Below are 27,246 nucleotides of genomic sequence, written 5' to 3' on the forward strand. Positions count from 1 at the left end.
TGTAGGAAGTCTGTGCCTACTAAGGAAGAGCCTTCATCTGTCACATATTGTTTACTGTCCAGAGGCAAATTTCAAGTCTGGAAGGGTGAGGCCATGTGCCATTGGGAGAGTTCTCTCAAAATTGGGTTGCCACACCAGAGGGCAGTATGATCAGATGAGCCAGAACGTGCAGTGGGGTGTTCTTAGTGATTCTCATCAATTGCAGGAAGACAGAGGACTGCCTGGCTGTTCCCAAGGCCTGCTGGGCAAATGCACTGAACCAGTAAGAACATATTGAAGCAATGCTGTGTTTTGTGCCTGTGGTATCCATGTTTGAGTGTTGGGTTGCGTCAGGACCATCTTTGCTTTGGTGTGACACATTGGCTTTGTGCTGCCAAAGGTTACACAGGGTGGCATTGGATACGTGTTTGTCCCAGCATAATGTTCAGTGTGGTGTGCTTCCTCCTTGGCTTGGCTTTCTGGTTGGATTTTGATCTAGAAGAAGTAACCCTTGCCACCAGGGGATAAGTACAGTGTGGATGTTGTACACAACATGTCACTACTAGGCCTGCCCAGTTTAGTGGTGGCCAGCACTAAGCCCAGAGGAGTTATTTACTTTTCAGCTGTGCTTGGTGTTGGCGCAGCATAAGCTAAACTTAAGCTGCCTGAATACCAGCTTAGTAACTTATTGTTCTTTGCTACTATTTGGTCTTCCCAGCACAGACAAACATCACTTCATTTCTCCTCTTCAAAGGCTGTTATTACTCGCTGCTTTTTTAATTTCTTCCCCTCCTCCCAGTGACACCTCCAGTAATGTTTCATTGCCATGCAAAATGAGGAAAGCACTTTGTCAGCAGCCTACTTCAGGCAGAGAAATTTATATCTTTGAGAAGCATATCTACAGAACAGCAATTACTCAGATCATCAATATTTATATAGCAGATAATAGACATCATGGACAAGATGAATATTGTCACAAGAGCAATAGCTGTTGGGAAGGGGGGGAATGCAAAATATAATTGCTAGATTTTTTAAAATGTGATAATTATTTAACTTTCAAGTGATTGGTGAAAATAGCTTAGAGTCTGAATTAACTATTGAGTGGGAGTTCATCTGCTTCTAGAAAGCAAAGGAAATGCCCCCTCCTGTCTACCCCCAGTTCACACAGTGAAAGCTGCCTGGTGTATTGTCCCTTGCATGTGGCTTTAGCTGAGGGCAGTAATGGTGCCAGGCTCTGAATGAGGATTCATATAAAATAACAATAAAGTAATCAAGCGGCTTGTTTTGAAAATTAATTTTAACGTCTGCTGTGGATGGACACTTCTGGTTGAGATGCTGACACAGTCACACATGCTTTTATTTTAAAAGCTGAAGCCCAGTGCTCAGGGAAAGGTGGCCATGCTAGGGCAGTTTTTAAGCAGAGCTTTGCAGCATCCTGCCTGCCAGCTGATGTGCTGCTGCCGCCTTGGTGCTGCCTGATTGTGCGGGCAGCCCAGTGAGTCCCGGTCTGGCCGCCTGGCCAGAGGGACGGCCCAGGTCATGGCTTCCTGTTTGCACAGGAGATGCAGCTCCTGAATTCTGCAAAGAGAATGCCTCCTCACACCCACCCTTTTTAACCTTTTAATGGCTGTGTGATTATTTGTGGGGCTTTCGTTCACTGGCATGAAAGTCTGCTAGCTTGTCCTGTTTTTGAGATGTATTAAGTCAAAAACTAAAGCCCACTGCATGTGGGTTGTTTGCTAAAGATAATTTATTTGCTGACCTTTTTCTTATGCATGTGAAATGCCTCTGAATAGCTCAATTTTTTCTTTATATTGACTAACTCTTCATGTGTGATTTCAGATGAGTGTCTGAAACCCTGCACCCTCCTGACTGTCTCAGCTGAAGGGGAGCAGTGGATGGGAAGGTACAGTACTTGGTGTTCAGTGTTTAGCTCAGTTGGATTGGCTGTCATTTGTAGCATTAATCACATGGTTTTCAAAACATTAAGCAACTTGGGAGCATTTGCAACAGAGTTGGTCCACCACAAAAGATTTAAAGTACCGCAGTATCAAGCCTCTGGGCTCTGTGTTCTGTGTTATGCGTATAGCACAGCTTCTTTTGCAATGCCCAGAGAAAAGCTGGAACAGCATTTGCAAAGGCTGGCATCCTAAATCAGGAGACACTTGAACTGGCTACAAGGGAGGATCAAGATGAAGACTTTTAAGTCGGTATCCCTCTTTCTGTTGCACAAAAATCAGTTGAACTTCTGCTTTGTATTCCTTCCAGGAGTTAAGTACCTTCTGTGGAGTTGTAAGCTTTGGAGGAGCTAGGGCTTGCTCTCTTTGGGCTAGGTCTGATACTCAGCCCAAAGGAAGCTGAGTTCCCACCTTTATCTAGCAACTTTTCATCCTGGATGCTTTTCTCTTCCTAGGTAAATTCATTGGACTGCCTGGATTCTAGCCCCTTTTCAAATTAATTTTTAATATAAAATAATTAGACATTGATTGGAGCAGGGAAAGGAACTTCCTTTCCCTCACACTCACTTTTCCTTTGATATTGAATTGTGCACTTTGAAGTGGAATGGGGTTAAGGAGTAGGCATTGGTGAAGCTCCCCTGAACTACTGAAATTCCTGGTACTTGAAACTTTATCTGGGATAAGGGAAAAGAATATTGTAATTTAGTCAGATTCACCCTTAGTGAAGAAAAGTTTCCTTCTGCTGTGAGCATACCCAGGTTCTTGTGCGGGTTCACTGAGTCTGTTACTAGCATGTGACTTGGGGAAGTCCTGATCCTGTTGCATGCAGCTCAGTTTGAACTGAAGGCTCATTTGAAGCTCAGTTTAGGCCAGCTTAGATCTTGCTATTGCAGGTAAAGCTGAGACCTCCAATAATGTCAGTTTTTAATAGTTTAGATGCTCATTCCAGTGCATAACTGTTAATGGGGGTGGTTTCTAAATTGCAGATCGGCGACCCAGTATTGCAACTATGCGTGTTTCAACTTCTTCTAAAGTAGTACCCCCTAAGCTTTTAATGACGATGCTGTAATCTTTGCTGGGAATTTAAACTTGCAGTCAACAGTCTCCCTTTTGTAGTTACCTTCCCCAGATCCCTTTGAGGCAGCCACTCTTGAGACTCTGTTGAAAGACTGTCTGCAAAAGGGTTAATTTAAACATTATCATCTCTCTGAGGTTCTGCCTTGAGGAAAGTAAGCACTAGATATCCCTTGGAGAGGTTGCTGCAATTCTCAGGCCACATCTTACATAGGTGAACCGGCCCTGTGACAGATGCATTCCTTGCTCCTCCAGGTGCATTGCAGCTTGGAATAGCTTTTTTTTCAGAGTAAGGAGAAGAACAAGGGGCCATTGAAAAGAGCAGGTTATCAGCACTACTGATATGCTAGATTATTGGATTGTGTTGAAATAATTAGTTTTTTCATCAGGCTAGATTGCTTGTACCTAATTCTCTGAAATTTTTTTTTTTGGGGGGGGGGTTCAGTGTGGTAACTTGCACGGAGATCCTGGAGATGATGAAAAGAATTGTTTTTCCCTCATATTTAATGAGATACTTTGCTGTGTTTTGGCTGTTTTGTCCCATTGCTAAGCCCTGACAAATTTATGTTCTAACTTGAGGATGAGGTATTAGTGGCATGAGGAAATAGTGTGTTTGCAGCATCCAGAAGCCATGAGCCTCTCTTAATTCCATTCCAGTTCAGTGTCAAGCACTGGGGCACCACCATGAAGACTCTATACTGAAGCCTTTCTGTTGGGCCAGGACAAACTAGCTAAAGCCTTGAGAGTTAAGTGTGTAAAGATCCAGTCCTGTGTAGTGATTTTCTTTAAAGGCAGAAATGGGAAGAACTCCATGGTAAAGGATATATTGGTCAGAGATATATTGGTACAAAGCTTCAAGAATGTTCCTAGAAAAATCCCTCCTCCTTAGATTCTGAGCAGTGCAAGGGTGAAGGCTGTTTGCTTCTTCAGTTGGTTTTAAGCTGGTTTGAGGATTTGCCCTGCATTGCCTTCTGGAATAGTTTTTCTGCATCCTAATTTTGTCAAGGTTCATCCAAGGTTTTGTGAAGGTTCATTGGTTTACTTTATGAAGGGATACAGCCTGCCCCCCCCCCCCCTCCAAATCTCTTTCACTGAGAAATAGAACTGAAGGGTTAGATGTAGGAATGCTAGCACCATACCCCATGGGAACTGTAATTAGCATACTTTATTTCCCATTCTTCCCTTGGGGTTTGGCTTCATGGCTGACTTCCATCTCCTCTTTTAAAGTTTAGTTGCTGTTGTGGTTGTGGGAGCTGCAGTGTAGCTGGGAAGCCCAGTCCCTGTTGGAGGCTGGTAACAAGGGTTATCCTGTCTGCAGTACCTTGAGCTGGAGTAAGCGGCATTTCACAGTTCTGAAAGTGGACTACCAAATTTCCATTATTTAGTAGAAAGGTACCTCTTCCTTTAATACAGGTGGAATAGCTGTTGATTTCATATAATTCGTAAGGTGTTAATTTGAAAATTCATAAATTTTCATGAAAACTCACTTTTCTCTATTTTTATTTAATCATCATGGCTGAATTTGCAAGCACAAAATACCACTTTTATGGGCTTGTCCCACACTAACGAAGTGTGATACTAGAATACTGAAATTAGTTGTGAGTTCAAAGTGTAGCAAATAGGGGATGTGATATGATTTATCTGAGGAGACCTCTTATTTGGCATAAATATTTCTGACATGTGGTATAGAGCTAGATTGAGAACAGGAATAAGCTACTCTTTAGACTTCAGATTTTACTTTCTGAAGTAGATGAGATGCCCTTCTTAAAATAGAAATCAGCAGAAATGCTGGAATTGTGTTAATTGAACAGACTGATAGTCTGTGGAGTAGGTGATGTGTCAGTATGAAGTTTAAGGATGTGTAGAAGAGAGAAGCTGGTCAGCAATAGCAAATTAGAATTCAGTGAAGTTGTGTTACTCACAAATTTGCTTTCAATAACTATTTTTACAAGGACTGCTTACAACTGCTACTTTTACAGTTGGCTAATTAGCAACCCCCTTTGGACAGAAACACAACCCTCCTGAAAGTCTTCAAGCATACAGAAACTTGGATTTTTTAATACTCTCCATTTCAGGCTGTCTTCTGGCTTTCAGCTTACAGTCTTTTGCAAGCTGCCACTCTCCCTGTTTGTGTGACTTCTATGGAAAACACAAGTAATAGTGGTTGAAAGGGAATTTTAAAATAGATTGTGAAATCTAGGGCATGTCAGGATGATTTTGAGGTGGTCTTAAAAATCCAGTGGTTGTCTTCTTTGAAAGCTTTTACTGAATGTTTGAGATTGAGCCTTTCTCCTCTTTATCTAAAGGCTGGGAAGGTCTGTTTCTCTCAGACAGCATGTGTCACACGTGTTGGCATTTGGAAATTTGACCAGGATGGTTTCTCCACCGTAGGGATTCCTGGGCAAGTCTGGCTCAAATCTGCTCTTGAGAGCAGTTACTGTGAAAGGAACTTCACCCAGCTCAGTGGAACTGCTTTGTATGGAGTGGCCAGTGGCAGAAAGAGATGCTGGCAGAATTGGACGCGGTCTGGTTTTCACAGCTTTAAAGAAATTGTATGCTCACCTACAAAGTGTCTGTGATACACTTCCTTAGACTCATATATAAATTTATAATTATATTAATGCATAAAATAAATTCATGCTATCATACTGGTGCTCCTGAACATCTTTGCAAAAAGGCAAGGTAAACAAGTGAAAAGCATTTTGGCAGGAAAATGTGCATTTTAAGAGTTTATTTTGCCTGTATTCAAAAGCAGTTTAGGGAAGAAACTCCCTCATATTCATTTACCTCTTGGAGTCCTGATATACTGTGCAGATCTCTTCTGTTGCAGCTGCATCCCTGATACAACAAGGTGTGAGCTGGGCTACTTAAGGTAGTAAGGAGTTATTTGAAGAAAAGTTAGGATTATGTGGCATGCTGGCTTTCCTTGCTTCTGTCCTTATGTTTGGAGTTAGTGTGAGCCAAAGATAAGTGGCTGTTTTTTGGTGAGGGGCAGTGGAAATGTAATCCCACAACTACAGGAACTTCATGGTTGTAGCTCTTGGAGGAGCTGCAGCAAAAACCCCTTCTTCTGTATGTTAATGGGTGGTTATGAAATGAGAACAAAAAAATTAAGGAACATGAACTGGCAATTTTAAGAAGACAACTCTAGAAATTTGTCCTTTAATGAAATTATAATACTGTTGCTTTTTCAAATGAAGAGGAACATAGAGGTCCATAACCTGTACTTGTGCATTTTTAAATCAGGATATAATGCTGAGTTGGAATTTTTCAGCTCACTCCTTTAAAGGTCTAATTTTCTAGCTTTCATGCTGGTTTCTTTTGTGTCATTTTAAACAATATACAATAGCATTTTTCCATCAGCAAAGGCCTGTGCATTTCAGCGACCTTTACTGCTTTCTTTAGAGGGGTGGTGATCAACATACAGGGATGAAAATACTTAATGATTTTTTTTTTCTTACAAGAGGTCATATGCCTTTATTCTTATGATTGTACAACTCACACCTGTGTCTTGCACCTGTGTTCTTTATTTTGAGGAGCCTGAAAGTCTACTTGCAAAATCTGAGCTCATTTGCAAAAATCAAGCTAAAAAAAGAATATAGGTGGAGAAAGCTATTGTCTTTAAAGCAAGAAGCTTTTATTCTAATGCTCCTCCTTTGGTCTCTCACCCCCATTAAATATATGATATTTTCTTCCAAATTTCACAGAATCGCGTAACTTACAAAGGGATTGACCCTTTTCATATCTATTGACTAGTCAGTGCCAGAGAATTTGGTGTGCCTTTCTGACCCCACTTACGATGCACTTGCCTGCTTTTTGCTGCCTGGCAACATTAAGGCTCCTGAGAGTCCACACTAATTGCAATCTCCTCACTAGAGGTGGAGGTTTATTGCACCTAATAGCAAGGAGAGTACTGAAGCCTCATCACCCCTTAGTTCTGCTTCCTGATCAGGTGGGTGGGATATTGAGGAAAGCATCCGTGCATCTGTTCAGGGACATCTGTGGAAACAGGAGATTCAAGTAAGTTCTTTGAGCAACAACTGTGTGACTTTGAACTTGGAAATACTTCTGGTATTAACCAGTTACACACTTCATTGCTGCTCTGTGTATAGGTTACAGATATGCTTCATAATCTGTCTTCCCACAGGTGAATACTTTATGGTCCACATCCACAGTGAGATAGCAGCTAGGAAGGTAGAGTAAGCATGAACAGTTGCCTCATTCTTCTTTCCACGCTGTCAGCCCATCTTTGTGTATTAAAGATAACTTACTCTAAAAACACGTTTTGAGCAAACTTGTGTGCAGAGCATAAACCTTGAGCTGCATTGTGCCTCTTTCATGGGGTTGATACTAGTGCACCATCAAGAAAAGAGCTGCTTATAGCTTATGAGGAAATGAGTTTGAAATTCTAAATACAAAGGAGTTCCCTAAACACAGTGGAGGTCATGGCACTGATTGTGGGGCCTATTCTGCAAGAAGGACACATTACTTTGGTTTCATTTGTTGTTCATATACACAGATTTGACCTTAAACTTTTCCAGTTTTCTGTCTCTATATTTGGGGTCAGTTTGGAGGGAGGGGGGCAGGGAAATGCCACTGATCCACTGACATATACAGGAGAGGAAAGGAAATTACTTCATGACAGATCTTTTCTGCTATTTCCACATGAGCAGATGGATCCTGTGGTACAGGTTTGCCTTTAAGGAGAGTTTAAGCAGTAAATACTTTGCTTATTTAAGAGGGCTGGTTATTTTCCATGTTTGTGTAGCTTTTAGGTAATTCATAAAGACTTCTGATAAAAATGGCAGGCTTTTTTTTTTTCCACCCAGTTGTATGAACCTTCAGTACTTTTAAACTCTAAATTCTTCCAGGGTAGAACAATGTGAAAATTGCATCTTTGTCAAATGAAGCAATTCATTATCTCTCTAAATGTTGACTGCTGTGCTTGATGCCTAGAGTTGGACAAAACAACTGTCTTACAGTTTCTTTAAAATTTCATTTTCTAAAGGATCAGCACAATCCTTCTGGGTTTAAGGATACCTCCTTCTATCTCCCTCAAGTTACACAGTGTTTTCAAGGGCCTAATTTTGAACATTGAAGGGTTGGGAGCATTTGTCATCAGGAGCAAAATAAGTGATTGCTGTTAAGAGTTGGATGGGAGATGCAAAGACCAGGGGGGCCACAGCTCTTTGGGGTGGATTTATTTCTTCTGGCTGCTGAGACATTTAGGTAGGCTTTACTGACAGTCAGTGTTTGATTGGAAGAAGTGCTGGTGTGACTGACTTTGCTGTGTGAGTGGTGGGGCAATGCTGAAAGCTCACAGCAGGGTGGGTGTCTTCACCTGGTACCTTGGGGAACCATCTGTAGTGACACTTCCTAGCTGTGCAGGTGAGTGCTGTAGCTGTTCTGTGTGTGTAGGGTACAGCTAAAGACAAACACAGAGGAACTGGTCTCCTGATTGCTGGGGTTTGGTTTTTGTTGGCAATGCTGTCTTAAAGCAGTAAAAGCCAGCATTGCTTCAGCTCTGTCCTGTGTTGGGAGGAGTGTAGGAGAGTGGTGGGAGGCAGCAAGATGCTGGCACTTCTGCATGCACAAGGTGGGAAAGCCACAGTAGGGGCCCAGTGGGAGCTCTCCCCTTGCTCAGGGAGTGAGTAATGAGCTCAGTGCTTTGGGGGTGCTGGTGCCCCTTGCTTCTAGAAAGGACCGTGCAAGGTCCATCTCAGTGTGCTGCTACATCCCATCCAGCTTGTAAGTAAAACTTGTGACTGGCAGCACTTTTCCCTGCTCTTTGGGAGAAGGAAGGTGGAGATGATCATTCTAAACCAATCCTCCTGAAGGGTGCTAAAGGTGTATTGGGACAGCCAAGCAGAACTGGCTTCCTTGGTCCTGGGAGCCCTGGTGCTTAATATTCTGGAGTGCCACCTGCTGGCACCTCTCACTTTGCTTGCTCTTTTCTGGAGGCAGCTGCTCCAGAAGATGAGAACACAGAGCAAAAAAGCATGAATGTTAATAAGAATAACAGTAGTAGTTATTTGTATTGATCTTTACATAATTTTTTTGATCATCATGGTACTTATGGATCCTGTTTATTGGCAAAGAGCACACTCTGGCAGGTGTTCTGCAAACTTGGCATGAAAGAAACTGGCAGAGGTTTCATGGCTTAAAAAATAGAGAGCACAGTGTGAAGGAGTGGTTTAAAAAATAGAAAATGATTTTTCCAATCCATGCTGTTATTTGGCAAAATATGAAGCATTTTTTAAAATTTATGGCTTGCTTTAGTAAAATGTTTGGACCATTTCTGTGGTTGGCAAAAAAAACCTCAAAGCAGTAACCATTCTATTGAAAGACACCTGACAGTGAAGGCACTTAGGCAAAAGTTAAGAAAACACTGACTCAACTCTAAAAAGTAAAAATTATGTCAGTAAATAATTCTGAAAACCTTTTGGCTGTAAAGCAAGAGATATTGTAGTTTGTGTCACAAAGCAGATCTTGGTCCAGAGCTGAATTTTTTTTCATCCCACTCAAGAACTTGTTTTGGCAATATAAAAGAGGCAGTTTTTGATTCTGTTTTTTAACACTGATTTTGCATCTGTGGGTCAGAGCCTAAATGGGTGTTGTCAGTGTGGTGCCTTTGGCATCAGTTTGGTTGTGTGCGTTGGCATTGCCAATGTTCAGTGTGCCACTGTAAGACACAGATACAATGCTATAACAGAAATTAGGTAAAGAACTCAATTGAGTGGAAAATGGTCAGATCTTGCAGATATGCATAAGGCTGTGTGTATTCACACCATGTCTGAGATAATCACATCCAGTGCAATACTCTCTAGACTTTTCCCTTCTTTAGTGAGCTGTCCCTAAGGCACCTCCTTGGTTCCTCACTGCTATTCAGTGTGATGTTGCATGGAATAGAATCACGGAATGGTTTAGGTTGGAAGAAGCCTTTAAGATCATTGAGTCCAACCATTAACTCAGCATTGTTTTGTTCACCACTAAACCATGTCCCCAGGTGCCAGATTTCCACATCTTTTAAATACCTCCAGGCACAGTCACTCCACCACTTCCCTGGGCAGCTTGTTTCAATGCTTGACAATCCTTTTAGTGAATAATTTTTTTCTAACATCTAATCTAAGCCTCTTCTCGTGCAACCTGGGGCCATTTCCTCTTGTTCTGTCACTTGTTACCTGAGACAAGAGCCCAACCTCCACCTCACCACACCCTCCTTTCAGGCAATTTTAGAGAGTGATAAGGTCTCCCCTGAGCCTCTTTCTCTCCATGCTTGACACCTCCAGCTCCCTCAGATGCTTCTCATCAGGCTTGTGCTCCAGACCCATCAGCAGCTCTGCTGCCTGTCCTTGGACACATATGAATGTTCCTCTTGTAGCATGCGGACCAGAAATGAACGCTGAATTAAAGGCGAAATACATGTTGGAAATACGTGGTAAGGCTTCTCTGATGTAATGCCTCAAAAGTAATTAATGATCTTGGGATGTATGCTGGAGAACATTGGGATGAGTGTTTCCTTTTTTTTTTTTAAAGAAATCTGTGAACCACCTGTCTTTTTGCTGTAAGATCCTTCCAATCCTTTTCAAGAAACACTTGACAAAGCCAGCAATCCTATTGACCACATAGTCCTCTTCAGCTTTTCGTCACATTGCGAAATGTAACTTGTATGTTGAAAACGCCCCATTTTGTGGTTTTATTTTTAAGCCAGCAAGCAAAAAAGGTGAATCACAATTGTTGAAAGCACACTTCATAAAACTATAGCTGATGGTTTCAGTGTATCTCTTTTGCCTTTGTTAAACTAGGAAAGCAAAAAAAAGTCATGGTGTATCACTAGACTTAAGCATTCCTCATTCAGCGGGAGAGCACTGTGAGTGACACTTCTGGCTCGACCAAATCAGAAGAAAAATTATTCCAGAGTCAGTACAAAAAGCTTTGTTTGCCCTTTACATTACCTTTTAAAAAATTTCTTCTGAAAGAAAATGGTCAAATTGAAATGGAGGTAGAATTTCCATTAAGCTGACATCTTAATGGAAATTTCCATTTTTGCTGAAGGAGAAAGTATTTGCACAATTTGATCTGAAACTGCCAATGAGTTTGTTCAGCTCAAAACTTTTTCTTTAGTTAGCTCTAACTCTCATGCAGAAATCATGAGACTGGCCTGGAAATCAGAGACTGAAGTTTAGAGATCCTACCTAACTGGCATCTGAAGTTCATGCTTTCAGGCTTTTCTTCAGATAAACTGGACTAGCAGCCTTCTTTTTTACAGAATATTGCCTTGATTGTCCATACTCCTGTGAGCCTAGGACTCACTGTGGCCGTAGACTATTTAGGATTGTGATGATGTGTTGAGCATTAGCAGCATTATGCTAGTTTCCTTGCCTAAGTTTGTGCTGTTACATTGCAGGGACTGCAGAACCAAGCAAAAAATTAAGAGGTGTGAAGCAGTTTGCTTCATTTTGTTTTGCTCTGTTGTGGCGTAACATAGTCCTTTCTGAGCATTTGCACTCCTTCATACAGCAAAAACGCTGTAAACTGTTAGTTTAAGTGCTGCCAAATGGAAGGTATTTTCACACCAGGATGTTTCAAAAGCAGATTTTGACTGGCAGAAGTATGATGGGCGATGTCTGGCCTAAACTTTCAAACTTACTGTAAAGAATGAAATTCAAAATAACAAAGCTTGGCAGGTCTGATGAACTTCATGCAGCTACAGGAGTGGATCTTGGAATTCAGTACCATCTCTGTGAAGGAAAGCAACAGTATCTTTCACATAATGTGGGCAGGAATAGTTCATCTTCCCATACCTGAGCATTTGAGCAGCCAATTGCAAGTTGCCACTGCAGCGTGTCTGCCACAGCAGAAGGGGTAGCAGCTCTGAGCTCAGTGTCCCAGAGCTGTAATTTATCTCAGCCCACCAGAGACTGTTGTGGTAGCACTAACCTGAGTTATGATCATCACCCTTGAGAGAGAGCACTGCTTTTTTTAGCTGCAGGACCACTTCTGTCTGAAAACAGTCCTGGTTCATCTGGTGGAGAGACTGGGTGCAAATCTGCTCACTTTGTTGCAGGCTTCATTCTAGAAGTCCATCCTTGGGAGTCTTGTTTCTGTCGTGGGCATGCTGATGTCCACGTCCATGGGCATGGAGAGAGCCGGGAGCCTTTCCTGATGTTAGTTTGTTATCTCACCACTAATCTGCAGTTTCATCTGATGGTGCTGGGGCTTTTTGTGACTGTGTGGAGCTGGTTGGGATAGTTGATGTGTAACCAATTTGTTTAGTTGTAACTATTTTGGGAAGGTTATCATTGTGTTTCTTCAGATCACACCTTTCAGCGTGGTGTAGGGGAAACAAAGGTGTCAGCATTTGGAAACAGCCTGTGGCTTCTGGCACTGGGTTCTGTATTGGTGGTGTTGATGGATCACGTGTTGAGTATGTAAACCTGCAATTGATCTGAAGAGCATGTGTCATCCCATTAACTTCCCTGGCTAACATCAGGTCATGCGCTTGATAACTTGTCAGAACTGGAAATTGTGGAGTGTACAATCACAGGTAGAATCATGTGGTTTGGAAAAGTATTGGAAGTAATTATTTATGTGGTATAACCTGCTGCATCTCTTTGAAGGATTTTACTGGTCTGAAGACAAAGAGATAAATCATGAAATAGGAAATAATCAATATTATGCAGTTCAACTTGATTTAACTCTGCTTGTGATCCATATTTGCAGTCAGAGTTGGACTGTTCCCAAAATCCCGGAAGCGAGAGTGGTATTAATATTACAAGCTGACAGAATGTTACAGGGTGAATGATTAGTTTCCAATAAGAAAGGAGCTTTTGGATCAGTTCCAGTTTCTTTTGGTGTAATCTGCAAACCTGAATGACCAGTGCTGTGACCTGGAGTAGCTGTAGCGCTTATCAGAGGCCAGAACTTCATGGAGATCATGATTTGTCTGCATTATGAAATGACAGAGCTGTTGACCTTGAGGAGGCATATTAGTTGGCAACCTTCCCCTCTCTTGTGAAGATGAACTCCTGGAAGTGGTGGTTTGGCTTTGGCACAGCTTTTCTGCATTCTCTGTTGATAAACAGGGGGCTTTTACTCCTTTGTGCTGCCCGCTTAGAGGATTGCAGAAGAAAGGTAAAAAAAGAGGAACAAAGCTTCCTGTGCCCTTCTAATCTCTTTCAGACCTTATTCTATCAATTATGATTGATGAAAGAAGAGAATTTCCTTACTTATTGTCGTGGGGCTTTTAACAAAATATTTTCCAATTCCTTAATTCCATCTACTTCAATGTAAAAGGATGCATACTTTGACTCCTCTAGATCTATTATGGTTTTCCCCTCATGTTTTCTGAAGCAAAAAAGGGAAACAACCCCTTCCTGCACTTGAAGAAAACAAACCTCAGGCCATCCCAGGCCTTGAGAGCAGCCAGGTGGAGGTGGGTCACATAGGTCCTCAGGGAAACTGTGCTGGATGAGTGCAGAGAGCAGAAACCATGTTAAGCACGTCGTGGGGAGTACGAGGTGGGGGCACAGAGCAGACACAGCAATTAAAACTGTCATTTAAAGGGCTTTTGTTTCCTGAGGTAAGTGTGAAGCTGAGTTTGCAGTTTTTGCATTGTATAGGCAGTGTATGAACATGTAAGCATTGATTTCTTTCCTTGCTGTTTGGGCCCATAGGCAGGTAGATTTTATCCTAGTTTTATGAAAATCCACTCAATGACCTTGGAGAGCTGTAGCACTCTCTCCTCTAATTATAGACTAGTGTCTTAATAGACTCAGTCACCCACTGACCTGTATCAGTGAGAAAAGTCTGCATTTGAGCTTTATTTAAAATTAATTTTTTTTGATGGTGTAGTTCCTAAGTCTAATACAAGATCCTCAGGGGAGGGAGGGAAGAATCTTTTAATTAAGTTTCTATTTAGGTATCAGGCAAATTCTGTCAATGGCAGATGAAGCATAAAGCTCTAATGGGAGAATAAAATTTGTAATTTAAGTGATCAGGTGCTTCATGCCTCTCTCAGCAGTTTGAATGCCACAGTAGTATGTCACATTGCCATAAGTGAAAATCGCTTAGAAACAGGATGTTACATTGCATTTGAAAGCTCTTACTGAGTGTGAGTTTAGCACCACTAGCTTCTCCTGTATTTTGTGGGATTTTGGCCTCAGTGACTTAACTTGTGACCTCACTTTAAGTTTGGGAGCAGTTTCTAAATCTGTCTTGCCAACTACCTAACCAACCACTTGCACCTTCTGTCCTGGTCATGAGTAGCTACTGCTTTTATTCAGGGCTGAGAGGTAGAACTCCTTTCACACCACACCTTCCACTGCCATTCTTCACAGTGTTAGTTTGAATGGCAAATGGATCTCTCACATGGTAGTGGAAAAACCTGGTTTTTCATTCCTCTCATCCTGGGGTTTAGAAGTGATTCAGGCATAATTAAGAGCAGCCAACAAAACCGAGGAAGTGCTAATGGCCCTGCAAGCTCAGAGTGGGCTGTAGAAATGAGCATCATCCCCTGGGATGCTTTGAATGCTGGAGATTCTGTTTATTTGCAAAATGCAAGGAACCTTTTTATATCCTGCGCTGGAACATTTTCAGATGTGATATGTCTTAGGACCACAGTCAGGTCTTCAGTGCACTGCTCATGCAGAGAAGGGCAACTTAGAACAGCAAGAATGATGAGAAGTACCATCACACTCCTTTTAGCAGGGCAGAGCTGCACCTGGGGGTGCTCTGCCAGCATGGAGGGGGACTAGGAGACTTAGAGAACCATAGCTTGACAATTGACCTTGTCAAAAACCTGCAGACATCAGAGTTGGGCTGGTGAGGAGCAGACCATGCTCCCATTACCTGGCCTCTAGGATCACCTGCACAGAGGGCTGCTGAGAGGTAGTAAAGCTGTCCACTCTGTCTCTGCCTGTCTGAAATGGGCATATTTCTGTGGAATATTTTAATTTCAGATAACGTTTTTCACTTGTAAAGTCCTCATGTGAAACTGTCTGATGAACATATCATACAGAACAGCTGTACTGTTCTGCCTGCACAGGATGAAATGTTTGCTGACCTGGCATGTTGCAGGTGATTTGTAGTGTTTGCTGTTGGAACAAAGTGCAGCTTATCCTGGTCATATTTGACCAAAATAAGGTCTTTGGAGGCAGGGAATGTGGACGTGTCAAAGTTTGCAGATAAAAAGAGGGAGCAGCACAGCTGGTGATATGAGATGGAACATGGAGCAGCATGTGAGTCTCTCTCTGTTTTCTCTAAACACCAAAGGCTGGTGTTTTCACCTGATCTGTTTTTGCTCCAAACCCATAATTGTCTGTATCTCATTATGTTCCTGTAGGTGACCTTTCTTCCTCTGTCTCCTCTTCCTAGGGCTGGCTGGTGACAATTTCTTAGGTAAATGCTGTGGAATGACAACTAGGCTCCTTTTTTGTGACCCACCACTGATTTCTCAGCTGCCTGAGAGGCTGGACAAACTGGTGTTCTGTCTGATGTTGGGATCATCCACAGCAGGTTCTCTTGCCATCAGCATGGATCCCCTGGTTCACAGGGTATTACAGACTCATATATCACAGTTTCACTCAGCTTTATTTTTTGTGGCTTTATGCACCCAGGACTGTATACCAAGATGCTCATCTTGGCAAGGGCTGGACTAAAACTAAAGGACAGCTTGCACTGGCTGAGGCTTTGACTGAATTAAAATACTTTCCTTCTGCAATATTTCTGTGCAATTGTGAATAATGAAATGGAAAGGATGGTGAGTGTAGGCTGCCTGATTTACAAGAAGGTTCCTGGAGAACAGGTAATTCTGGAGAAAAGACTGGATTTACTTTGCTGTTTTATTGTTAGCTTTATGTCCCTCAAAATGCATATAATTTGTCAATTGTATTCTGTATGGTACATGAACTGTGCCAGTGTAGATAGGTAGTTTCTGGGGCTCAGGCTCTCGTGTTTTTCATTATATGTGAAAATATGTTGATATGTTTAATGAAAGCCCCCCCCCCCAAGTCCTAGGCATACCGTGGGGATGCTGCCAGCTGAAGGAGGTGGGGAAAAATGTGTAGGTGTCTGTGCTTTATTGCACAAAAGAATCTGTCACCTCTGCCCTGTGGCTTGTGACGTGAAAAGTAGAGTTGTGATGAAATTGTACCGGAACTTGAGGCAATCTGGGTGGTGCTTGCATGACCTTGGACCAACGGCTTCGTGTCTAAGTGCTTCTTTTCTTAGATGATGAAAGAATATAATGATGATAATACTTGTCTCTTAACAAGGGTGTTGTGACGAATAAATTAATTGTTCGTTGTGCTGTTCTCAGTTACTATGGTAATTAGTGCTACAGAACAGCCTAAAAATAAAGAAGATCATTTAGTGAAGGATATTCAGGGGAAATCAGGTAGTACATCCTGGGCATTTGCAGTTAGCCCAAGTGTGTTTTGTCTAAATGTGAATTTGTGAAAAATGTTCACTGATGCTGAATTTTTGTAGCAGAAATGCTTCCAATTATCTTTTTGGAGGCGGCTGTAACACACATTTCCTTCCATATCTTTGGGCACATGATTCTTGCAATTAGTTCTCCTATTGAGAACAGCACTCCCTTCTCACCCCATCTCCTTTACAGCCTAAGGACACCTGAAACGAATGATTCTTTCTTCTTCATAAATCATACATACTCAGTAATACAGCCAAAGAATTGCTTATGTGTTTGGAGAGTTTACATAATGAACCTTTCTTGGTAAAGGTGAAGTATGGTCGATGCACTGCCTTGCTGGAATTATGTTACAGCCTTGCTGTACAGCAAGTAGACTGCCTAAATCCATCTGTAAGTCTGTGAAAAGTTTTGAGGCTTTCTCTCAGTGATCAGTTAACTACTTCAGCATGCCCCGAGCCAGCTTTTTAAAATGTTATATGATGTTCAGTCATCTGTGAATTGTACTGGGTTCCACAGGCATCACTGAAGTATATACTTGGGGTTTTTAAGTTAATAAAATTTTGGAACCTAGTAAGTTAGGAAATATGTCTTAAGGTAGTTCTGAGTCCTTCAGTGAAGGCATCACCCCTTCTGGGCTGTGGTTTCCATTGCTTAATATCACAGGGGCTGTCCTTACATAGGAAAAATATTGTGTTGCTAGGCAAGGATTTGCCATTAATTACTGTGTTCTCTGACTTTATGTACAGCTCTGGGCTTGAGTGTTCAGTGTCTTGCTTAGCACTGGGTTCCAAAAATAGCTGTCTTTTGTGACCTGGCCAATTTGTAGCTAGCATTTGTGCAGAGCAAACTTGGGCTTTCTTCCTCTCACTGTCACAGCTACAACAACCTTCATCTATTCGCTCCCATAGCACCTCCCCACATTGTGTTGGGAAGGTGTCAATAGTAAGAGCAACAAATGCCCCTTCAGCTTTTTTAGGAATAGGAAGCTGATGCCTTGGTATTCCTGGCCTCCTGCTCACCTAGAGAGAACTTGGGTCATTGCTGTGGTCTCCAGTGAGGTACTGGCTGAACAGATAGCATGACTAACAGCTGAAATACTTGCTTTATTCTTCAGGGCTTTACTGGTATTGGGTCCTACAATTTGAAAAACTCACGGCTTGTGCAAAGGGCAGCCCAAATCTGCAGGGAGGACCTTTGTGCCATGTTCTCAGCCACCTGGCTGCTGCAGAGGTCATCAGCTTTGCAGGTTTTTCTGTGGGTTTCTGTAACTGCTTACGAATTCCTCTCCTTGCCAGCCACTGGCAACCTTGTGGATATTGGGTAGATGTAATGGAAAGGAAAGAGAATGCAGGACAGGGAGAGAGTCTGCTTTTCATGGCCTATCGCTTCTTGCTGCCTTTGCTTCTGCTGCGCCTTTCTGACACATGAGTTTTGAATCTTGTGGATTTTCATTTCCAGTTAGTTATTATTTGTGTTATAGGTTAGATCTCAGCCCTGAAGAATTTGCAGGGCTGTCAGGTTTGTGCCAGGCAGTCACTGCTTGTAGCTGCCATTGCTTCTGTGTCTGTGGTTTCACTGTCATAGTCCCTGTCCCCATTCCACATGTGGCCCTACTCACACATATACATGTGCTATCACTTTTGCAGGGACCTGTGGATATCCCTGACAGTATTTACTGCTTTTTCTCCCCACTCTGTTTTCTTCTGTCAACACTCCCTGTGTCCACCTTGGGTGTCACTGCGTGATGAGAGCAAATGGCACAACAATGGTTTTGGCTGATACTTGATGTCAGCTGTGCCTTCATGTGCAGTCCTGGCTGCCTCTCTACCTTTGTGCTTGAAGCACAGAGAAGAGTCCAGTCTGAGTAAGCTTTGAATGAGCTGTTCGCCTGTGGCAGCTCAGTACCTTCAGTTGGTGTCAGGGTGCATTGGGGACAAGCTAAAGAGCTTGGTCTCCTGTCTAAGAGGAAACCTGCTCCTCTTGGCATAGTTATTAAAGTGAAGTGGTAGAAGAGTACTGAGAGCTCCCATGGATTTTTCCTTCTTAGGTATGTAGTGCAAATTTTTTTCAAATAGATTTTTCTACTAGATGATGGCTTGACTTTCTTTTATCTTGAAACTGAGCTGTGACAGAGTGCTAGAGAGTTGTATGGTTGGAATAAGGTTGCATTGCACCTGTGAAGCTGCACGTCCAACCTTTGAACAAGGCAATGTCAGCAAAGGTCAAGGGGTTAGATGGCTGTGGCTACTCTTTAACTTGTCTTTAGTTATGTTCTGAAGGAATCATACTAACCTCTCTACTTAGTGGTCATTACTGCTGATCCACACCTCTGATTATGATTTGAGATGTTTTGGGAAAGTATGAGCAGTTTTTGTCACGTAGGTGGCAAGCCCATTCCTGACCTTGCAGATAAACTGATTTACATCTGCAGAAGCAGTACTTCCACTCTGTCCTTGGGCAGACTAGTCACATGAGAGTAGGTTTGGGTTAGAGATTAGCATGCACTGTGAGGGTGCTGAGGCACTGAACAAGTTGCACAGAGTAGCTGTGGCTGCCCCATCCCTTGAAGTATTCAAGACTAGGCTGGATGGAGCTCTGACAACCTGGTCTAGTGGAAAGTGTCCTTGCCCACAGCAGGGGTTGGAACCAGGTGATGTTTGAGTCTCTTCTATGATTTTATGATAAGCCTTAATTTCTGAATTTCTGGGCATTGGGATTTTTTCTTGTAATACTGCAGTATTGTTATACCTGAAGCTTTTTTGATAGATTGGCAGATAAAGCAGGTAAGAATTGTGTCTTTTACTGTCTTGAGCTCGACTTTGATTTGGATGGTCTGTAACTGCAGATTTTGTATGGATACTTCTGTGCAAAATGCAAAACTGCTGAGTTGCTTGTGGCTGAAAACTGGATCTGGTGGCTTCATTGCTTCTTTTCTGAGTTTCTGTAACTAATTTCTATTCTGGCCATTGTCTCTTAATACTTTTTTTTCAGCCAGAAATTGCCCGGCATCATGGATATCTCTCTTTCACTTTTCTCTTTCAGCTGTATGCTAGTCTGTTATCGTGTCAGCTCCTTTCTTGATAGTCTTCCTTTGTGTGTGCCTGTACCATAGGGATATGGAGATAGTAATGGATAAGGAAATAAGGAAGATAAAACCTCTCCTCATTTTCTTACACTTTCTCTCGGTGTGGCCTGCACACAGATGTGTAGCCCCTTCTGCAGCAGTGTTCAGCTCCCCAGCACACAGAGTATCTTTTGATGCCTTTGTGTAGCATGGTGCTGGTGTGGAGCTGGGTGTCCCATGGGCTTCATAAAGGTGGGCATCTCTCTCAGCAGTGGTCTCTGTGCCACATTAAGATAAGGCATCCCAAAAGTGCTGGTGGACAGGGTGTGCCAGTTCCCCCTGAAGCTGTTTTACATGTTCTAGGAGCTCCTGCCTTCCGACTGCCCCCTGCTCCTTCCCAAGTCAGGATTATCACTGTGTGTTTGTTGAAGCATCTTGTGAGCCAAAATCCACTGCTGTTACAAAATCTGCAAGCAGGGCCAGTTCTGCCAGTGTCGGTCTACCAGTCATCAGCATCTGAAGAGATGACGTGAATTTTGTTTTCCCTATTCAAATACTGGTAACTGCCAGAAGTAGGGTACAGGACAGTGAGGTCCAGAGCACTGTCCTGGGTTGCAAATCCCCTGTCTATGCCTGCCTTCTCTTCTTAAACTACAATATTTGTCTTTCTGATATCACCCATTGATTAGTATGTTGCAATCTAGGTGCTATAATCTAGAGAGGAGAGCAAGAAGTTATTGTATAGAAAGGAAGAAGTCCTCTGAAAGCTGTGGTTCTTGGGTGTTAACTCTAGTTTGGAAATAACATTGTAATAAAAGAAGATCAGAGGTCATCCTGCAGATATTTTGGGTTTTCTTTATTCTCTGGAAGCAAATTCAGGCTGATACTTCTTCAAACACAGGAAAGAAGGAAGTGTAAAATGTTGTAAAGCTGTCACCCCTTCTTCATATTAATTGTGTTGGAGTGACCAAAATCAAACAAAGCTGAACTACGCACTGCAGGTAAACACAGATGCCTTCTTCTTGGCAAAGATGTAAATAATAAGTGGGAAAATGGGAATTGTAAAGGGAATCCCTTTATAAGGATTTAGAACAAGATCAGTAACCATTTGCTTTTAATTAAATGCATTATCTTTCGTTCTGTTATTATTCTGTTTTATTTCTTTTCTTTGTGGTGTTCAGTGGTCCTGGCCTTTTGTCTTGGGTGAGGTTTTCATTAGTGAGAAGGTCTGTGTTGCAGAGGGCCATGTTCAACAAGCTGCTTGTGTAACTGAGCCAACAGTTAATTTGACTGAAAATGATACAATTCGTTTTCGTTATGTGCAAATGTAGGTGTTGCAGTATAGTTGCTTGGTTGCTCATTCGTGCACAGGCGCAAATTCAGGAGCCTGTGGAAATGCTTCCATTTAAACATACTTTTTCTTTCCCCCACCTTTCATGCAGACTTAGCAGTTGAGCCAAATAGCTCAAAATCCTCAGGGATTTAAAGGATTAAATGAGAACAATTGTTTTGGTGCAGGAAGGGCTGAAAAGTGCTGAAAGTATGACAGGAGCTTGTTGCTGTGGGACCTGGCTAGTGAACTATACAGCCACTCTGTTATGGGCATAAATATAACTGTGAGTGGTGGACTGATGGGGTGATGGGGGTTTGATTGCTGGGAAAATTAGGAGGAAAAACCCCAGTAAGAGACCTAGTGATAGTACTGATGACTGACTGGAAGTTTTGCCACTGGGCTGTTTGGTGAAGGTGGTGGGAAGATGCTTTCTAGTGAACAACAACAAATTTGTTTCTCCCACCAGATAACAAAGTCAGTGCTAGTTTTCATTCTCCTTTGGCTGGACCCTTCTGTTCCCACATGCTCCTGTGAATAACCAGTTCTCTCATGTTCTTCTGTTTTCTCAGGTGCTGAAAGTTTCAGGCTGGATGTTTTCCTGTGTTCTCCATAGCTGCTGCCTAGTGCTGCCCTGAGGAAAGCAGTGTTGGGAAGGCGGGTGCTGTCCTGAGGAGAAGTGGTGGGAAGGCTGCTACCTCTTGCCCTGAGGAGAAGTGGTGGGAAGACTCCTACCCCTTGCCTTGGGGTGTCAGGGCTCACCACAAGGCCTGCTGTGCTTCCCTGCACTGGCTGCCATGGAGACCTTATCCCAGGACTCTCTGCTGGAGTGCCAGATTTGCTTCAACTACTACAGCCCCCGCCGGCGGCCCAAGCTGCTGGACTGCAAGCACACCTGCTGCTCCGTGTGCCTGCAGCAGATGAGGACCAGCCAGAAGGACCTGCGCTGCCCCTGGTGCCGTGGGATCACCAAGCTGCCTCCGGGGTACTCTGTGTCACAGCTGCCCGATGACCCCGAGGTGATCGCCGTCATCGCCATCCCCCACACCTCGGAGCACACCCCTGTCTTCATCAAACTGCCCAGCAATGGGTGCTACATGCTGCCCTTGCCTCTCTCCAAGGAGCGGGCGCTGCTGCCGGGAGACATTGGCTGCCGTCTCCTGCCCGGTAGCCAGCAGAAGTCCCTGACGGTGGTGACGATCCCTGCGGAGCAGCAGCCGCTGCAGGGCGGCCTTCCCGCCGAGGCGGGAGCGGAGGAGCCAGACCGGAGAGGCGCTGTGAAAAGCTCCACCTGGTCGGGGGTGTGCACTGTGATCCTGGTGGCCTGCGTCCTGGTCTTCCTCCTGGGCATCGTCCTCCACAACATGTCGTGCATTTCCAAGCGCTTCACGGTGATCTCCTGCGGCTGAGGCGGCGGGGGCCGTGCTCCCCCGGGGTCAGGTTGGGTCGGGTTGATGATGGTGGTATTGAGCAAGACAATTCCGTGCAGCTTTCCCCAGTGACTGCAGGACGCTGTGCACCGGGCAGCGGTGCTCACCTGGCTGTGGCCCCCAGAGGGGTGGCATCAGGTCTGTCGGCAGCCTGTGGAGAAAATCACATCCCGTGTCTGGCGGCCGTGGCACTGAGGAGGACTGCATGTGTCACCTCAACCATCTATCAAAGGGACTGCAACTTCACAGTGATCTTTTTTTATTGTGTTATGAGATTAAAGACCTCCATGTAGCTGGTTATACTGTGAAGTACACAGTACGGGCTCTTCTTTAAACACAGTGTATTAAAATCAAAACTGCTCTACGTAGAATTAAATGAGAACTGGCGCACAACTGTACGAGCTGTTTAATACCAGTCTACACATGCATTATTTTTTAATGAGGGGAGGGAGGGAGATTCATAAAACAGAGAAATCATGTAGCTGGTAAAGTATTTTATATGTTTTAAATGGCGCATTAATTAAACCAAGTTAGGGAATTGTACAATAGTTTTTAAAAGGTAGCATTTTAGAAGCAATTATTTTCTTCCTTGGTGTCTGGTTTTTGCCTCTGTTTTTCCCCATTTCTTTCAACTACAGAAAAGTGGTACTTCCAGCATCTTTTATTTGAAGGCGCTTTCAAGAAGGGATTCAAAGTGGACTAGAAAGGAAACCTAAAAAGTGCAGTCAAAACAGTTCTGCCTCACTGGCTTTATGGGAAGGATAGCTTTGCATGGTAAACATTGGACATGCTGTTTTACCTCCAGTCTGGCTGCAGACTTCCTGATTACCTGGCTTTCATAGCCATTAGTGAAGAAATGGGTCATGAGAAGTCCTGGGACTCCTGCAAGGATGTGATAACATATTGCTCTTAATTTTCTTTTTCTGCAGGTTAGGTTTACTTACTTGTTTATGAAGAATCTAGATCTATTTTGCCTTCCTCTTTCCTAGGCGTTGCAACTGTGCACTAGTGGGTGGTGTGACAGAGGTGTTGCTCTAAGAAAGCTTCACCATTGGAACTGAGACCAAGGACTGTTGTATGCAGTCATCTAGTAAGAGGCAGTGATGTATCTTGGAGAAGAATCCAGGCCAGCCTAACCTCTTACTGGGTGAGCCACTCCTCCTGAACTGCTGTGACTGTCCTGGTGTCAGAATGTCAGGGTGAGCTTAACAGAACCTTCTTCCCATGTTTCAGTCTTACTAGTGTTGATTTCATGAGGACAGATTTGAAAAACAAACACAGTAAGTGTCCCTCCTCCCTTTCATGACAGTCTCCTGTGACTGTCATGAAACCCCAGTCATTTGCAGTTCACTTCTTGGGAAGAGCCAACTTCCTGAATGTTCACTGTAGTAGCACCTTGCTCTAAGCAGTCCCACTAGCTTTAGTAGTACTGCTCATAAGTAAAATAGAGCCCAGTGTGAATTTGGGTATTTGGCAAGTCTGATTGCTGAAACTTAGATGAGATTTAGGGATTGGATCAAGGGGCACGTGGCAGACCTTTAATAAGACAGAAAAATCTGTTGATTTGCACCGCTTCTTTTTGTGATTACAAGACGTAACTTCCCTGAACCGTGTCCTCTTGTTGTCTACCTATTGTTCTTTCTAATTCTTGGAGATTGCTGAATGCCATATTATAACATAGTTTTGACTATGCAGTGCCCAAGTTGGCTCCATAGTCATCCTTGGTTTTCTGGTTTTGTCACAAAATCCAGTTGCTGGTTCACAATAAACATTCTCAGCTCACACTTCTGTTAGGAAAATACCTCTGACTTCATGCTGGATTTCTTTCCCTCCCTGTTTCTAAACCACCATTTTCTTCCTTGATTTCCATTAAGGGAAGAATGGAATATAGGGTGCTTAGTTGTAATGATGTGTGTTTGCTCACGTATGGAGAGGAACCATTGTGCTGATTTTTATCTACTGTCATATGTATGCATAGCACAGGAAAAAAAAAAAGTCTTCAGATAAAACACTCAATGCCTTTTTTGTGCAAGGCTCATGTGCAGTGTGTCTTGCATCTGGCTTGCAAGTATTGTAATTACATGGACACCTCTCCACAGCATGTTTCATGTGGTTGCAGTAGGGAACACCAGGTATTCCCAAATGTGTCTTGTGAACGTGCTCGTCTCTTGTTGCCAGTAGCTAGCCAGATTTCTACTGACATCCATGCTATGCTGCTTGTTGTGTAAAGGAAAGCCAGTTCACAAAAAATCCTGCCTTTTACAAGACTCTTGAGGAACTGACCAGACACAGGATTTGACCCTTTACTGCCTTATCCTGTAGCAATTTCTGGGTGTACCAGAAGCTTATGGCATAGGTGAAAGATGCTCTGGGTACAATGCTGGTGCATTTTGTGCCAGGTTCAGCATTTGTTATCTGAGTTATCAGTGAATGCACAAAACCACGAGGCAGTCAGGGAGCAGGTCCTGGTGACACACACAGTGGTGGTAGCGTTACCTCCTTCCAGCCATACCCGCCCAACTGAAGCTCTTGAGGCCGAGGATTCTCTGACATTGCAAAGAAAGGCCCTCTTCATCTCCCTATGGAGAGTGCACAATAAAAGAGGAATCAGAAATTAGGTTAAAATACCATACTGCATAACATATTATACAACAGGCAGACCTGGAGTTTATCCGGAATTAATGACGTTAAGTGTTATATTAGCAGAATACCATCCTGTACTACGTAACACAGTTCATTGTTTTGTTAATATGAATTTCCTGTACTTTTGTGCCTGCTGAAATGCATGTTTGACCTAATTTCTGATCCAGACATTTGCCTGCTCACAGCCTTGTGTAAGAGCAATAAGTAAAACCTCAAGATTTTTGCCTGCGTGTACGCGCATGGTGTGTATGTTTATTCCTTTTTATGAATAGGAGTTCTGGAAAAGTTTTTGTTCTGGCTTTAGACTGTGACTAGAATTTTAAATTTGCAGCTGTTATATATGTTAGATCACCTAGCTTTTTTGCTGACTTGTGTAGAAATGAACTAAATAGTTTGTTGTAATGTACAGTGTTAAAATGTTTCTCAAGTATGTCAATAGTCACACTACTTTAAAAATGCAGTGCAGTCTATCCCATTCCTTGGTTCAATGCCTGGCATTAAAAAGTACTGCTAATTTTTTTATTATTATTTTTAAAAACCAGCCTTGTCTTTGTATCTTTCCTTTGTGGAGAAACACGTTTGACTTGTGCCAAAATCATCAGGTTCCAGGTTAGCTTTTGTTCTCTGGTGTCCAGTAAGAAGTCACTGCCTAGTTCCACCAAAAAGAAAGACAGAAGCTTGCTGTGACTCAGTTCTGTTTGAGAAACCAAAACTTATGCTAAAATGTGTGGGTAATTATTCAAGCACCTGCATTTTTAGAGCACATTACTCTGTATGAATGTGTATTTATTTGCTTGTTTAATAGGAAAGGTGTGTGTGTTGGGGTCCAGTATTTTTTCCTGGATGGTCCCAACTTCCATTGTTGGCTTGTGCTTTGCTGGCAAACAGACTTTAGGGTTCACTCTGTGAAATTTTGTTTAGTGAATTTTAAAAATTCAAAATATGCAATTTTGGTATGCAGGATTTTTTTAGGAAATTGTGTGTTCAGTGATTGTTCATGCTTAACCACGATGTAAAGGAGCCTGTATGTTTTGTAAACATGGAGCAGTCATGAGTCCAAAGTTTCATCTTTACTAATGAAGCTAATTCTGAATAAAACGTTAGCAGGAAAAGAGTGATAGCAAGTGAATTATGGTTCCTCTGTTATTTTGCCATCAAATGAGGAGCATGGCAGGGAATTTGGCAGAATCAATCTGTATTTTATGAGAGGGTGGCTGAAATTCATCACTTGCTGTTTAAAGGCAATGTGTAAAGTATGAGTTGTGGTAAATAGTGAAAGGGCATTCAAGTTTTAATTAGTATGGAATACAGAACTATAGCTGATGACTACTAAGCCACAAAACTTTTTTTCTGTTTTAATAAAATTAAAAATTTTAAGTATAAGCTTTGCTTATAGGAATGAGGGATTGCTGGCCTTCACTTAAGCCTGCATTGTGCAGACTGGTACACAGGTTCCCTCTTGCCTTGAGCACCTCTTCCCAGTCACATGATTGCTGGAGCTATAGGCATCCAGCTTTTTTTGATAGTGCACATGATTTTTTGGAGTAAGGGTAGTTGATAATACACACTGAATTTGTTACATTCACAGCAGAATGTAACAAATTCCAGAACCAAAACCACACAATTAATACATGGTCTGAACTCTTCTGTAGATGTCCCAGAAGCAAAAGCTCCATGCATGAGTCTGTCGTGTAAATGGAGCCAAGCCTGTGTTCTCTGGATCTTTTCACAGCAATGCCAGGGAGCAGAGGATGCTGCTTTCTCCCACTCATGAGAATGGATCTGTACCCACCATCCACAGCCAAACTAGCCCCAGGGAATGGGGCCTACTGGCATAAGCCACTTGCATGAGTACTGCAGGAGATGTTCACATGTTGAGTGAACATCTCTCTAGTAAGTGTTGGGGTTGAAATGCCTGCTTATCCCAATGGCACAGAAAGTATGGCTTGCTTGAGATTTGTTTTTCCCAGACCTTTTTCTATGGGTGGATGGAGGGGGAAGGGAGGGAAGAAGGTACATGGCAGCAAATTAATCCCAGCAGCATCTGGGAGGCTGCTGAAAGATCTGCTGGCCCTGAAGGCAAAGATTTTGAGCAAGAGCTTCAGTAGGACAAGATTGTCTGTAAATGCAGTGGATTTAGAACATGTTAGTGACCTTTCTGGTGCTGTACAGTGTTCTTAGGCCTGACAGCTGGGCTTGTTGTGCTCTCTCTCTTTGTCACTTTACCTCTTGCATGCTTGTGTCAACAAGCGAAGCTTCTTGCTTCAGCCTCAAGTTGAACAATTTTCCAGACATTTCTCAAGTTGCCCAGAGCATCTCTGATGAAAAAAACTAAC

At 42.8% G+C, this 27,246-nt stretch overlaps 1 protein-coding gene across 1 annotated transcript; it reads left to right on the forward strand.

Moving 5' to 3' along the window:
- The first annotated feature begins 1,854 nt into the window (after nucleotides 1-1,854).
- On the forward strand, nucleotides 1,855-26,022 carry RNF152 (ring finger protein 152). Its single transcript, XM_059488138.1, has 2 exons — nucleotides 1,855-1,885; nucleotides 21,410-26,022. The coding sequence occupies exon 2, from the start codon at nucleotides 21,635-21,637 to the stop codon at nucleotides 22,244-22,246; it is 612 nt and encodes a 203-aa protein (XP_059344121.1). The 5' UTR covers nucleotides 1,855-1,885; nucleotides 21,410-21,634; the 3' UTR covers nucleotides 22,247-26,022.
- The last annotated feature ends 1,224 nt before the right edge of the window (nucleotides 26,023-27,246 follow it).

This window comes from Ammospiza nelsoni, chromosome 1, assembly GCF_027579445.1.
Source record: "Ammospiza nelsoni isolate bAmmNel1 chromosome 1, bAmmNel1.pri, whole genome shotgun sequence".
Lineage (NCBI taxonomy): Eukaryota > Metazoa > Chordata > Aves > Passeriformes > Passerellidae > Ammospiza > Ammospiza nelsoni.

Coding starts and splice junctions, on each gene's coding strand:
- RNF152 (XM_059488138.1), top strand. CDS start 21,635: ATGGAGACCTTATCCCAGGACTCTCTGCTGGAGTGCCAGATTTGCTTC.